General features: G+C 46.8%; 1 protein-coding gene across 1 annotated transcript in view; it reads right to left on the bottom strand.

Annotated features, from left to right (window-relative positions):
• The window catches only part of ppl (periplakin), a 90,925-nt gene that overhangs the window by 58,083 nt on the left and 16,814 nt on the right, over positions 1-16,028 (bottom strand). The window contains exon 2 of the mRNA XM_086000650.1: positions 481-580. Within this exon, the coding sequence (XP_085856776.1) occupies positions 481-580 (100 nt within the window). The remainder of the gene's footprint in view (positions 1-480; positions 581-16,028) is intronic.

The raw sequence follows: 16,028 nt of genomic DNA, 5'->3' as shown, positions 1-16,028 counted from the left end.
CAACAAAAGAATTTTGCCCAAATGCACACCCAAAGAAAATGAATCACATCATTGTGAAATAGTTGGAATTTGTACTTCAGCTACTCCCTAAAGAATTATTGAAATGATAATAGGGTTAACTTTAAATCAGCACATGCATCATTTGCATAGTATTGGTTGACTCATTTTTAAATTATGAAACTGACCTGATAGTGACAAGCAAGTGGGTGGAAAAAAGCTAAAGCTTTAAAATCAATACAACCAGTACTCTCCAAGCACCTCACGGTGTTAGAAACAATATAATACAGGGTGGGGTTTCCCCTGGAAATATCTGCGAGATAATGAGAGAGAAAAAAAACACACAACCACACACACCCACGCCAACACAAGATTTTAAAACTGGGTGTAACCTGTGAAAACTGTAGACAGGGAGAATCTGATTTAGGAAAGAAGCCAGATAGTCATTCAAGCAACTGCTGTTTGCAGCCAATTCAAACTTACCTGAAGCAGGCTTTCCTCAATCTTGTAGATGTTCTTCTCCACGTGATCTGCATTCTGTTGCAGTTGTTCAATCAGTTGTGTGAGCTTTGAAGGCACCTTTCTGTAACAGATGAAGGGAACTATTCCATTATACTGGAAACAACAAATTTGAACATGTTCAATTACTTTCCAGGCACATCATCGGACGCTTGCACACAGTGTATTTCTGTTTTATTATCACTTTCCAATTTGCTTCCAATACAGGACCGCCAATTCCTTCTCTTTTGTTCTTTTTCCCTCACACCCACTCCTCCAAAACTTCACCAAGCAGCTTTCCCTGCCTTTCCCTCCCTAAACCTCTCCGGCTCTCACTCTCCACCTTTAAGATGCTCCTTAAAACCTACATCTTTGACCAAGCCTTTGGTCACCTGTCCTAATATCTCCTTATGTGCCACAGTGTCAAATTTTGTTTGATAATTGCTCCTGTGAAGCACCATGGGACATTTTATTAAATGCAAGTTGTTGTTGTTTTCAGGGGGGAAATAAAATTCAAACTGAAGTGATGTATTGCTACCCCAGTTGGCTGTGCTAACTATCCTCGATTGATGGGAAGTGCTCGGCAGGACCCTTATACTTCACCATCGTGGGGGTGGGAGGGTTGGGGGAACAAGTGAGAAAAGCAGGTCACTCCATTACTCCTGTGAATCTGCTGATGGCTAGATTCAGAGTGGCACTGGCAGAGGTTTCTGATCCCCACCCCTCGATCCCAAGCACCACAAATGAAATTCAAAATTCGAAACCCATTCTCCAGTAAAAACACTTTCAAACAAAGACATTTCTGGCAACTTCTTTTAATGAAGGTGTTTGGAAGTAAAGAGGAAAATATATTCTACAAACAGGAAGCAACATGGAGATCACAGACATTATACAATCTATGGAGCCCTGACCCAGAAGTTCTAACCCATTACTGCATTTTCTCAGTTTCACAAAAGAATTAGTACCGGCTTTGTGTAGGCACTTACTGGAAGATAATTGTACTGAACTAGTAGTTATTTGACACCAACATAGCAGACTTCCCAACCACTGGGCTGCTAAACTGCACACGTGTGCTTGTATATTCTGTGACCAACTCCCAGTAGTACTGATGGTTGACACTAACACAATGGCTTCATCTATGTGTTCCCCAGAAATTACCAAACTCATCTAGAATCCTATAAATAGGGCACTGAACTGCATATTGCACTGAATCACTGGAATCAAAATCCTGACTGATTTAGTATCAAATGCATTGTTTCCTGACTGATTACTTCCCAATTCAGCCAATATGTCTGAAAATATAAACACACATTTTCAAAATTGAAAGTTCTTGCAGCAAGTGTTTTCCTTATCTAAGGTAGGATATACTTGCTTTGGAGGCGGTGCAACGAAGGTTCACTAGATTGATTCCTGGGATGAGAGGGCTGTCCTATGATGAGAGATTGTGTAGAATGGGCCTATACTCTCTGGAGTTTAGAAGAATGAGAGGTGACCTCATTGAAACATAAGATTCTGAAGGTGATTGGCAGGGTAAATGCTGAGAGGTTGTTTCCCCTGGCTGGAGTGTCTAGAACTAGGGGGCATAGTCTCAGGATAAGGGGTAGGCCATTTAAGACTGAGATGAGGAGGAATTTCTTCACTCAGAGGGTTGTGAATCTTTGGAAATCTCTGCCCCAGAGGGCTGTAAATGCTGAGTCTTTGAGTATATTCAAGGCTGAGATAGATAGAGTTTTGGACTCTTGGGGAATCAAGGGTTATTGAATGGCGGAGCAGGCTCGAGGGGCCATATGGCCTACTCCTGCTCCTATTTCTTATGTTCTTATGTTTTTATGTGTTGTAGGTGTTTAAAAGGAAATCAGCAAGCTTCTTGGTTTCTAAGTACAACTTCCGAGCAGTGGTCCAGGATACCTGACTAACTGGGCAGTGATTCAGAGTTAACAACAGAAAATGCTGGAAAAACTCAGTAGGCCAGGCAACATCCGTGGAGAGAAATTAGAGTCAACGTTTCGGGTCTAACCCTTTTTCAAAACTGGAAAGGAAATGAAATAGATCGAAAGGCAGGGCTGCGAGAGAACAAAAGAAGTGAAGAGACATTAAGAGGTATTCAAAACAAGACGAGATGGTGATAGGACTACTGGAGACAAAAGACAGCTCAGATTAGGTGTGAAATGTTCTGGCAGAATGAGAGACAGCTGCCATGTGGGAGAGAAAAAAAAAAGGAAAGGGGGGGGAGGGAGAAACCAAAACAAACGGGTGGATAAAAAATGTAAGTACAAATGTAATAGGGGCCGAGGTTATGATCTGAAATTGTTGAACTCGATATTGAGTCCGGAAGGCTGCAAAGTGCCTAATCGGAAGATGAGGTGCTGTTCCTCGAGTTTACGTTGAGCTTCCGTGGAACAATGCAAGAGTTCGAGTACAGTGAGGTCTGAGTGGGAATGGAGCGGTGAATTGAAATGACAGGCGACCGGAAGCTCAGGGTCACCCTTACAGACTGAACGGAGGTGTTCCGCAAAGCGGTCACCCAATCTGCGTTTGGTCTCCCCAATGTAGAGGAGACTGCATCGTGAGCAGCGAATACAGTATACTAGATTGCAAGAAGTACAAGTAAATCACTGTTTCACCTGGAAGGGGTGTTTGGGGTCCTGGACAGTGGGAAGGGGGAGGTATAGGGGCAGGTGTTACATCTCCTGCGCTTGCACGGGAAGGTGCCAGGCGAAGGGGAAGGGGTGCTGGGGGTGATAGAGGAGTGGACTAGGGTGTCTCGGAGAGAGCGGTCCCTACGGAATACTGAAAGGGATGGGGAGGGGAAGATGCGTTTGGTGGTGGGATCACTTTGGAGGTAGCGGAAATGGCGGAGGTGATCCATTGAATGTGGAGGCTAGTGGGGTGAAAGGTGAGGACAAGGGGAACTCTATCGTGGTTCCGGGAGGGAGGGGCAGGGGTGAGGGCAGAAGTGCGGGAGATAGAACGGACACGGTCGAGGGCCGTGTCAACCACGGTAGACGGGAATCCTCGGTTGAGGAAAAAGGAAGACATGTCGGAAGCACGGATGTTGCCTGGCCTGCTGAGTTTTTCCAGCATTTTCTGTTGTTATTTCGGATTTCCAGCATCTGCAGTATTTTGCTATCGTTATGTGATTCAGAGTTGTCTGTTTACTGGATTTGAACTGCAAAGAAGGTTTGGAAATTTTGCAACGGCTAATTAGGACGGCACAGTCTCAAATGGAAAATACAGCCGCATACTTGGCAACATTTGAACAAGAATCTGGGCACTGAATCAGAGTTGAGGATTCATCAACAGGGGAGATACATGGTGTATAGCTCTCCTGATTCAGGAGAGTCGAGATGGCCACACCCTCCCCTCCCCCATCAAACAGTTGTTTGAACTTTAGTCATAGCTCCTTTTGTTTCTTTCAATACTTTAAAGTTTCTTCAAGCTTCTCACAGATTAATCAACAGCTATCACCTCTTACCTTTGATGTCCCCAGCCTTAGTCCTTTTTCATCTATCAAAGTTCCTAACGTCACTTGTCCTCTGAACTCAACTAGAACTTCCCAAATTCCTCCATTTTTAAAGCTGCCTCCAAAAAGCTTGGTTTCCTCAATTGTGCCAAATATTACATGTCTCCACAACAGTTCTTAACTGCCAGATGATATGAGTAAATATGTGGGAGGCGGGGTTGGGGGAGGGGGGTGGCAGAGCGGGGAGCTGCAGAGCCTGACAAAGAGTTTACAGAAGGTAAGTGCAGGATCTTACACATTAGAACAAAAAAAGTAGTAGACGTACTTAATGGATAATGTTGACCTCAAAGTCTGAAAGAGATCTGGCAGTGATGATGGATTCAACACTGACCTTGCCCAAATCTTGCAGGGCAGCAATTAAAGCAAACAGAATGTAGATTTATTGTCAAATCAGTAAAGTATAAGTCCGAGTCTGTCATGCTGAAGCCGCACCTTAGACTCTGTGTTCACAGAGGCATAAGGGAAACATCTAAGCCTGGGAACTAGTGCAGAGAAATGAGGCTAATCCCTAGTGTCAGAGAACTTTAACTCTTCCATTTTGAAAGGAAGCAAATGAGAGGAGACCTTGGCCTAGAAATTCGGTTTGAGTCCGCCAGGGCTTTAGCGCCCGAAATTTTGCGCCCGCCATAATTGCCGCTGCGCCTGCCTAAAATTCAGTTGCCCCGGGCCCAGACGGCGGCGGGCGCTAATGGAGGGTTTTAGCGCCTCGCTATGGGCGTTGAATGCAGGTTTCAGGCGCTAATCCCCCGCTGCGGCACCCGATGCGGTGCGGCAGGCTGGGGTACTGCAGGCCTCCTCCTTCGCTTAAGGAGGAGCTGCGTGCAGCCGACAGCTGACCGGTGGATTCCCCCGACAAATGAGCCCGGCACCTCGGAGAAGTGCCGGGCTCGCGGGACACACACATCAGTGCCGCGGGGGGGTGGTGCAGGAGTCCGGGGAGGGAGGTGCGGGCAGGCGGCCGCCGGGAAAGCGGCCGGCCGCCGCTCCACCTTTATGCGCCGGCCTTACGGTGCTGCAACATCCCGTTCCACAATCGTTGTTTGCGGCTGCCACGGGCGAGGCGGCCGCAACTGAATTTGGCCATCGGGCCGGATTACCACTGCAACCGGGGCGCTGCGCACACCGATGACGTCATCGGTGCCGGCGCAGCGCTACCGGGTAACGCCGATGTTAGGGCCCATCGCAATTTCGGGCGCAACGATACCGCCGGCGCAAGCCACTCCAACGCCCCTAATTGGGCGCTAACCCAACCGAATTTCTAGGCCCTTATATACTTATACTAGCAGGGGGTGCCCGGCGTTGCCAGGGCAATTTTGGGGCGCGCGGTCTCCCTGCCCCTGTCTGTCCCCCCTCTGTCTCCCTCTTCCCCGCTCCCTGTGCTGTCCTCTCCCTCCCTCCCCTCCCCCTCCCTCCCCTCTCCCTGCGTAGCGCCTGAGGAGGAACTACTTCACTCAGAGGGTGGTAGGTCCATGGAATATGCTGCCCCAAAAAGCTGTAGAAGCTACATCATTACATAAATTTAAAACAGAAATAGACAGTTTCCTAGAAGTAAAGGGAATTAAGGGTTACGGGGAGCGGGCAGGAATTTGGACATGAGTCTAGGTTCGGATTGGTCATGGCCCTGTGGGTAGCAGAGCGGGCCCAGAGGCCATGTAGCCTGATCCTGCTCCTATTTCGTGTGTCTAATTCTGTTAGATTCAGGAGATGGTTCTGTGGTAGTGGATTGGCGGTTAGGATCAGATCAGCCATAATCTTATTGAATGGCGGAGCAGGCTCGAGGGGCCGATTGGCCTACTCCTGCTCCTATTTCTTATGTTCTTATGTTTTAGGCCCGGGTGCCGTTGTGATAGCAGCCGTGCGGGGCCTAGCGCTTGAGGCGCGGCCGGGCTGTCGGGCCGAGATGCACCCGAGCTGAGCTCCCCCGCGGATTGCGCGGCTGATGGCCGGCCGCTGCCCCTCCCCCGATCGCTGTGTGTGTCGGGCCGAGCGGTTGCGAGGCACGGCCCTAGTGAGCACAACTTACCTGCGGCTCCGGCGGGGCGGGATCGGGAGCTGCAATGTGAGTGTTTGTTTTGCTGCTGCTGTCCCTGTGGGGATGGAAAAAATGGCGGCGAAGTTTAGGGAGACTGGAGGATTAGGACCTGCCCATGACGCACTGATTGGTCAACCGTCAGATGAGTGAACTGTAGGATTGGTGAAGCAGCACGTCACTCAACGGTAATGAGAGGTAGGATTGGTCAACCGCTAATGAGTGGATTTTTGAGGCTTTTTGAACGTTTTTTGTATACTGTCCAAACAATTTTTGTCTGACGAAAAATGTAATACACCTACGAGAGTCCCCTAACGATAAGCTTTCTTTCGATATAACATACGTGTAGGTAGGCTCTATAACTTTTGATTGTATAGCCGGACAGAGAGACAGACAGAGAGACATACCGATTTATATATATAGATAGAAGATATACAAGTTACTAAATGAAATAGAAAAGGTTAATCCTGAACACTCTTTCACGTTAAACCATGACTGCTGGACATAGGAACATAGGTCATCACCAAGACCACCTATTTCCACCTCTGTAACATTGCCCAACTCTGCCCCTGCCTCAGCTCATCTGCTGCTGAAACCCTCATCCATGCCTTTGTTACCTCTAGACTTGACTATTCCAACGCACTCCTGGCTGGCCTCCCACTTTCTACCCTCCGTAAACTTGAGGTCATCCAAAACTCTGCTGCCCATGTCCTAACTCACGCCAAGTCCCATTCATCCATCACCCCTGTGCTTGCTGACCTATATTGGCTCCCAGTTAAGCAACGCTCCAATTTTAAAATTCTTATCCTTGTTTTAAATCCCTCCAAGGCCTCGCCCTACAACTCTCTGAGATCTCTGCGCTGCTCCAATTCTGGCCTCTTGAACATCCCCAATTTTAATCACTGCATCATTGGCGGCCGTGCCTTCAGATGCCTAAGCTTTGGAATTTCCTCCCTAAACCTCTCTGCCTCTCTTTCATCCTTTAAATGTAAGAAGTCACACAACACCAGGTTATAGTCCAACAGTTTTATTTGAAATCACAAGCTTTCGGAGCGCTGCTCCTTCGGCAGGTGAAGTGGAGAGATGCATAAAGACACAGCTTATATAGTCAGAGAATAATGCCAGATGATTACAGGTAATCTTTCTAACTGCCATTTATCACACCTCGGCAGAGAGATAATCACAGCGATCAAAGGTGTGAATGGTGTCCAAACAGGTTAGTCAGGAAAACATTACATCAAAGAACAATGAGGTGGGGTCACAAGGGGTCAAATGTTGCAGATGCTGGGGTCTGTATGAAAAACAAAAAACAGACAAAAAAACATTTTTTTTTGCTGGAAATCACAGCAGGTCCGGCCGCATCTGTGTAGAGAGAACAAGCCAACGACAACTCCGAAAGCTTGTGATTTCAAATAAAACTGTTGGACTATAACCTGGTGTTGTGTGACTTCTTACATTTGTCCACCCCAGTCCAACTCCGGCATCTCCACATCATCCTTTAAAGACGTTCCTTAAAACCTACTGCTTTGACCAAGCTTTTGTTCACCTGCCCCAATATCACCTTATGTGGCTCGGTGACAAATTTTGTTTCATAACACTCCTGTGAAGCACCTTGGAACGTTTTACCACATTAAAGGTGCTATATAAATACAGGTTGTTGTTGTATAAACTGGTGAAAGGACTGACATCAGGAAGCATTAATTCAGAGTGATTAATATCTGGTATAGCCTAGGATAGTGGAGGCAAAAACGCAAGAGTCGTTCAAAAGACAGTTAGATGCTGTGATGGGGGTAAATCATAGGTTTCTGTCGAAGGATAAGTTAGATGGGCTACATGGCCTCCCTCATCTTTGTGAGCTCTCTATAAAGCCCAAGTTTAGCCAAGACTTAAATACTCATTTCCTATCTGGGAGACTCTTATTAACTCTTGTGCTAGTATTCTATGTGATATGGGATTTCCCCTTCCCCTTTAACCCATCTCTTTCTTTGATACTATTATGGTCTTCTGAACGTTCCTCGCTCAGTCCTTCTAAGATCCAATATGTCGTCCTACAAAGTCTTCTTTCTCCCCACAACCCCACAGTGTTGAAATCAAGACTCCTCACAATCTCTGACTCCAATTCATTCTTTCTCATTACTTCAGAACCATAGACCTCCTTATTTCCTTCATCTTCCTCCAACAACCTTCAGGCTTTTAACACCAAAGCTCGATGTCACCTAATCACTACTTTCTGATTTGTCTCGTCTTCTATTAGTTCTGTTATAACCCTAGTGATAATCCTGCACTATTGCCTTTGGCCTTTCACCTTGGGCTTCCCTTGAATAGACTTGTTCAGACAATTTTTTAACATTTTTGGAAAACACAGCTCCCCAAAATTTTAGGTTCATTCAGAAAATCTGGATAGTCCAAATTAAATTCAAACATCTGGCAAGAATGGAGTTCCATACACACATCCACATATACACATATGTACCTTAAAACTCTAACACTATTCTGTCAGTTTAATTTAATTCTATTAAAATACAAATGTAGAGGGAATAATGATGGCATAATTGCATTATTGCGGTTGTGGATTTTAATTAAATGAAAGCTGAAGCATTAGAGGGGGGACTAAACTTCAGAAGACATCGCTGTTAATGGGACGAGATCCTGTGGGTTGCTGGAAAAACCTTTGTATCAGGAATAAAAACTTAAGAGAAATTAAACCTGTGCTACCTGCGGATCCTAGCTTTCCTACATGACTACAATGGATTGGATAGTGATAATTAAGAGGGGAGGAAAGAAAAGAAGGACTATTTCCTATATAATTTCTTTCTAGGAGGTAATTCATACCATAGTGCCATTGAGCGATGTGTTTTTATTAATTCTAGACTAGACAGATGCTTTAAAAAAAGCTAGTTTTAATATAGTATTAAAAGGTCATTATATGAGTTGTTGATGTTTCACTCGTGAGGCGCTACTGAAATCAATTAGCCATTTGGTTTCTTCTTTGTGGACAATATCATGTCAACGTTATAATGTCAACATCAACAATGTTTGTATAGTTAAAGTTTATATTGCATAGTGCACACAGGGCATTCATTAAAACCCTCATTGTTACCTGTAATATAAACAAAGGTAACCTCCTAATGAAAATCTGTCCAGAGTGATTATTTGCAAGGTCTAACCGCCCTTCTGCACATGCGCCCCCGTTTGGGGCGCCTGAAGACCATTTTGGTACTGCGCATGCGCACTTGATGGTTCGCGCACGAGGAAACCGGAAGTGGGGCCTGCCAAAGCACAATGCCAAGCCTGGAGTCTGGAGCCACAATGACCTCCTCACAGCAGCGTGAAGCACAAAAATGAAAGACTCCAGACCCAAACAGCAACATCAATGCAGCCATTACAGGACAGAAACCTGGTAGAAATAAGTCCCGCCTTGCAAAAAAGTGCTGGTGCATTATACTCATGCCCCAAACCCACAAGTATAAAGTCTTTTACATTACCAGCCAAGGGCAACTATAATTACAATTGCATAATACTAGATTGTGGAACGCCGTGGCTTCAGAATTGGGCGCCAAGCTCCATCGCACCACGGCTTACCACCCGCAAGCCAATGGGTTATGCGAACGCTTCCATCGTTCTCTGAAGGCATCGCTGCGGGCCACCCTCCAAGGGACCGCGTGGATGGATAAGTTGCCATGGGTAATGCTCGGGTTGTGCACGACGCCTAAAGAGGACCTGTAGGCGTCGGCCGCCGAATTGGTCTACGGCCAGCCGCTCAGGGTCCCCGGCAAGTTTCTCCCGTCGCTGACGCGTCCGTGGTCCGCCACTGAACAGCTGAAGGCTCACCGAGCCGCGGCTCACGCTTTCCGGCCCATTCCGACTTCACAGCATGGACTGCCTGCGTCACATGTTCCGCCAACACTCATGAGGGCTAAATTCGTTTTTGTACGGCACGATGCCCACCGTAGTCCCCTCATGCCTCCATACACGGGCCCCTTCCGGGTACTGAAGGCGGGCGCCAAGAGTTTTCTGGTAGACGTCGGCGGGACGCCTGACTACATTTCCGTGGACCGCCTCAAGGCTGCACACCTGGACCTCGGCCAGCCAGTCGAAACAGCGCAACCGCCGCGTCGTGGACAACCGGCCGCTACGCCTGGCCCATCGGCCCCACGGCCCAGCTCCTCTCCTGCACCATCCATTCCTCTCCGGGAATATCGGAGTCGCTCCGACAGGATTGTCCGACCTCCTCGGCGATTGACTTTGATGATTAAAGACACTTCTGGGGGGGCGCATGTGGTAAAACCACCAATGAACTCCTGTACAAATGAATAACTGTCTTTAAAGCAATGTTACAGCACCTATGTCCGTTTGCTGAGTGTAAACATGCTTTCTGTAAAAACCCTGAAACAACGCGATGACGTCATCACGTTGGTCACGTGGTGCCCCGGGTGGCGGGAAACGTGATGACGTCATGACGTCAGAGGTGGGAGGTTCTGAGTTCAGACCTCGCGGAACTAGTTACTGTGTAGACCTGTTTGCTGTTGCTCCTGCATGTTTTTGTTTTGTTCACCAGTTTAATTAAATTCGGTTAATTTACTGAACTGCCTCGACCTCAGTGATTTAGATTGGAATCCGTTGATTCCTACAAGATAACAGAGGATCTTCACAAAGCTAACTACAACTCCACTTTCTCTAAACTGTCTGACAAGGCTGGATCAAATTATACTTTGCAGAGCACTCTACAGCAGGCAAGATCAAATTACACATTCCAGACACACTGCTGGGTGTGTCTTGCCCTTCAAGGCGGACAATCAGGAATCTGGTGCAATCCACTTGTGTTGCAAATAAACATAGATCGATAAATTGATAGATACTTGAAACTGCCTTCCTCAGTTGGAGGAGTGAGACACAAGCTGGATTGTTGCAAGGCAGCAAGGTTTTTCCACTTAGCAGGAGAGAAAAATTCGATCAAGCACCTGTCCCTGTTGAAGAGATATTGGCCTAGGTGGCCGTGCCTTCAGCTGCCAAGGCCCTCAGCTCTGGAATTCCCTCCCTAACCCTCTCCACCTCTCTACCTCTTTCTCCTCCTTTAAGAGGCTCCTTAACACCTACCTCATCTGCCCCAATATCTCCTTATATGGCTCGGTGTCAAATTTTGTTTGATAATGTTCCTGTGAAGCGTCTTGGGACATTTTACTAGGTTAAAGGCGCTATGTAAATGCAGATTGTTGTTGTAACTACAGTAAGCGTGGCATTAGGGCATTTTTACGAGGAAATTCGTGTATAACTGAAATATTGCCAGGCTCGAATTTCCTCAATTGTTTGCGCGGCTTTAGAGATACTGTACATCTGCCGAAACCTACTGCCACTCATTTACATAGCTCCGCCCCCATGCAAAAGACCAGCTCACGCCAATTTCCTGAATTTATGCAAATAATCCACTGGCGTAGATTTACGGCCAAAAATGTATGCGCAGCATGGCCCAAAGTCACCTGATAGTAACAGTTTGATAACGGCTTTCTTTCATTTTTTGAATTTTTCTTATTGAGAACTGCACTATAATTACCCAAAGTGCTGTCAGCCTCAGCGCACCTGAAATTTTTATGAGCCCTATTCCCCGCCCGCAAACCCCATGAGTTCAAGAGGAATAAGCAGATGGAATGGCCTTCCCAATGGGATCTGGATAATAATACGAGGAAAAGGAGCAGCAAAGGCAAAAGGCTCCGCGAGCGAGCCATGGCAGAAGACAGCAGCTCTCTCGCTGTTGGTTGCGCTGCATTCGCGCTAGTTTTACACCGGTTTTTACATTCCAGCATAGGCAAATGAGCTCCACAGGAAATTCTGGAGTAAGTTTCCATCGGCAAGATCGGCGCAGAAACTAGCATAAATGTCAAAGTGATTTCTCCATAACTATATTCCAGATAACTCGGAGCAAATATATGGTAATGATGAACAATATTTAATAAAGGAATGCAAGTGATGGGGTCTAGAGCAGGTACTGACTAATCAGATATCAGTACTGCAGTGGCAAATTTGTTGATTTCACAAACTAAATGCTTACCTATCTCTTGCCCCCTCATAGGTCCTCACGTGCTCCGCTTCACCTGATAGTAGGGTTGCCAACCCTCAAAGACTGTCCTGGAGACTCCAGGAATCAAAGATTAATCTCCTGGATACTGCCACGGGCAACACCCGGGAGAAAAATCACAGAGCCAATTTTTAAAAATTGTGTGGTTTTCTCATTTTCTTTTAACATTTTTGTTAAATCCGTGAATCTTAAGGTATGGTGTTCTTCAATAAATAGACGGAGACTGCAGATTAACAATCAACAGGTGTTTACTGGATGAGGGTAGTCTAAAAACTAACAGTACAGATCCCTACTCAGGGTTTATATACAGGTGTGGTCACTGCCAGTACTACAGTACACAGGAGCTGTAAAAGTAGTTCTCTCTTAAAGGTACATACACTACAATTCCTCCCCTTTTAGATTAACAGTACCATAACATTCAAATAACAGTTAACACTTTTAACATGCACATTAACTGAAATAGTCCATTTATAGATTCAGTCTTTGGGGCGGCTTCCTGATCCTTTCTGGATCGCGCCTTTCTGGAGTGTCTTGTTCTTGGTGCGGAGGCGATTCTGGCCCCCTGTCGTCGGTTAGTTCATCAGCTTCCGATGCAACTGTTTCTGGGGTAGATGCTACCGGTATGTCGGGTTCATCACTAGGTACGTGAGACATGGGGTTGACTCATTCCTGTGACGCTAGGATCTGGTCAACATGGCGTCTCACAATGTTCTCCCTAACATCCACTGTGTACATTAGTGGCCCCTGCCGTGTACATATCGTCCCTGGTTGCCATTTCTCTGTTCGGTAGTCGCGGGCCAAGACTGGTTGTCCTACATTGAAGCTCCTTGTCGGCTTCTCATTGATGTGCTGGAATTGCTTATTCTCAACATTTCTTCGTACATTTGGTCTGAGCAAATCCAGACGAGATCTCAACCTTCGGTTAAAGAACATCATGGCTGGGGTCTGGTTGGTAACTGCATGTGTCGCATTTCTGTAGGCTAACAGGAAATTGTCCACCTTATGCTGCAGTGGAATGTCGTCATCGCACATGGCCCTTACGGCCTTTTTAAAGGTTTGTACGAACCTCTCAGCCAATCCATTTGTGGCAGGATGATAAGGGGCGGATGTGTAATGCCTTACCCCATTCCTTCTCATACATTTCTGAAACTCTTCGGACACAAACTGTGGTCCGTTATCAGAGCAAATCTGTTCTGGCAAGCCGTTCCTGGCAAAAATGGTCCGTAGGACTGCAATAGTTTTCTCCGTAGTGGTGGAGGACATTTTGATCACCTCAGGCCATTTCGAGTGCGCATCCACTGCTATTAAGAACATTGAGTCCATGAATGGACCAGCAAAATCAATATGCACCCGTTGCCATGGAGAGGAGAGCCACTCCCATGGGTGTAGAGGGGCATGTGGTGGTGCATTTTGGACCTTCTGGCATCCTGAGCAGCTCTTTGTTAGGTCCTCGATTTGTTGATCGATTCCCGGCCACCACACATAAGCCCTAGCAAGGCTATTCATTTTCACCTCTCCCAGATGGCCTTCATGAAGCTCATTGAGCACTCTCTCCTTTAACTTGGGTGGAATTACCACTCGGGATCCACACATCAATGTCCCCTGGTATACTGACAGCTGTTCTCTTCTGGATGAGAATGCTGGCAACAGTGAGTCGCCATGTGTTGGCCATCTCTTCACCGTCAAATCATATACCCGAGACAGTGTCGGATCATTTCGGGTCTCCTTCTCTATATCCGCGTTAGTTACTGGCAAGCGTTCAATTATAGTTGAATAAAATATTTCGACAGGGTCCACTGCTGGTACTTCCTCCGCAGTAGGCAGTGGCAGGCGTGATAGCCCATCAGCGTTTCCATGCTGTTTCGTGCCCTTATACTCTATTTCATATTGGTTCGCCCCTAGAAAAAGGGACCATCTTTGTAGCTGTTGTGCAGTCATCACCGGAACGCCCTTCTTTGGATTAAAGATGGAGACAAGTGGTTGGTGGTCAGTCAGCAAGGTGAACTTCTGCCCGTGCAGATAGTGGTTGAACTTTTTCACTTCCCATACTAGGCTGAGGGCCTCCCTGTCAATCTGGGCGTAGTTGCGCTCGGCTGAGGTTAGTGACCGAGACGCAAAGGCTACTGGCCTCTCCAACCCGTCTGGGAATTTGTGCGACAGCACCGCTCCAATACCATAGGGTGATGCATCACACGCCAACCGAATTGGTAGTGCTGGGTTGAAATGAGCCAACACCTCTTTTGATGTGATCAATTCTTTGCACTTCTGGAAAGCTCGTTTACATTCGTCATTCCACTTCCATGGTACCCCCGTTTGCAGTAGGGTGTTCAGTGGGTGTAATACTGTAGACAAATTTGGTAAGAACTTATGGTAGTAGTTCACCAGCCCGAGGAACGACCTCAGTTGTGACACATTTTCCGGTGCTGGAGCCTTGACTACTGCCTCAATCTTTTCAGGGGACTTATGTAACCCCTCTTCATCAATAACGTGGCCACAATATGAGATCTGCTTCTGGAAAAACTCGCATTTGTGGCGATTAGCTCGTAGCCCATATTCCTTCAATCTAGTGAGCACCTGCTCCAGGTTGGCGAGGTGATCACTGTCATTTTCGCCCGTGACCAGGATGTCGTCCAAATAACACTGGGTCCCTGGAATCCCTTGCAGGACTTGATCCATTGCCCTTTGCCAAATAGCCGGAGCTGATGCTACCCCGAACACCAGCCGGTTGTATTGGTAGAGACCTTTGTGAGTGTTGATCGTGAGGTATTGTTTCGAGGCTTCTTCTACCTCCTTTTGCAGGTACGCCTGGGCCAAATCAATCTTAGTGAAGCATTTTCCTCCACATAGCAAGGCGAAAATATCTTCAATCCGCGGAAGCGGATATTGTACCGTGTGAAGGACTAGGTTCACTGTCACCTTAAAGTTCCCACAGATGCGAACCTTCTTTGGTTCCCCAGGCGTATTACTCAACGACCTCTTCATTACAGGAACGATGGGTGTAGCCCACTCGCTCCAGTCCACCTTGGACAGTACTCCTGAATGTTCCAAACCTTCCAGCTCTGCTTCGACTGCTGGGCGGATCGCAGAAGGCACCGGTCTGGCCTTAAAAAACATTGGGCTTGCATTTTCCTCTATTTTGATCGTCGCTGTTATGTCTTTTAGTGTTCCGAGTCCCTCCTGGAACACTTCTTGTGCGTCAGTTAGCATTTTTGACACTCGTCCAGGTGTGACGTCGTCATCCTTTTTGGCCTCTACCATCAGTGCCTGTATGGAATGCCAATCTAACTGTATCTTCCGGATCCATCACGTCCTAGTAGTGGTGGTCCTCCATCTGGCAATACATATAGGTCCATTTTTGGTGTTTCCTTACCGTTGTATATCACGTTCACCCTTATTTTTCCTTTGGGGTAGACTTTTTGCCCCATGTACGTCTTCAAGACAATCTCTGTATCTCTCAAGGGTATATGTGAGAATAGCCGCTTGTAGTCCCTTCGGTTTATGACTGTTAGGGCTGATCCTGTGTCCAATTCCATTTTCACTTGGACTCCGTCTATCTTGAGCGTGACCCAGATAGTTTGGTGATCCTCCATTTTGATTACATTATGTAGTTTCAGACAACCCAGCTCCTTACTTCCGGAGTCTGTATCGCTTTTCTGTTCATCTGAACTACTCTCCGTCACCTTATGTACCTTTTTGTACTTCTCCTGTGGAGATTTCTGGCTGCTGGTTTTCTTTCCCGACCTGCAGACTCTTGCTATGTGTCCTGCTTTTCCACACTGTCTGCACACTTGGTCCTTGAACCAACAATCCTTCTGGTCGTGTGTTGTTCTGCCACAGCGATAACATTTCACTGCTCCATATGACATTTCATTGGTGCCATATTCTTGCGGTCTCCGTTGTATCTCTGC

Source organism: Somniosus microcephalus, chromosome 11, assembly GCF_052327205.1.
Source record: "Somniosus microcephalus isolate GS21.2 chromosome 11, FLI_Smic_1.0, whole genome shotgun sequence".
NCBI lineage: Eukaryota > Metazoa > Chordata > Chondrichthyes > Squaliformes > Somniosidae > Somniosus > Somniosus microcephalus.
Note: the sequence above shows the minus strand (reverse complement) of the source record. Positions and strands in the feature narration are given on the sequence as shown.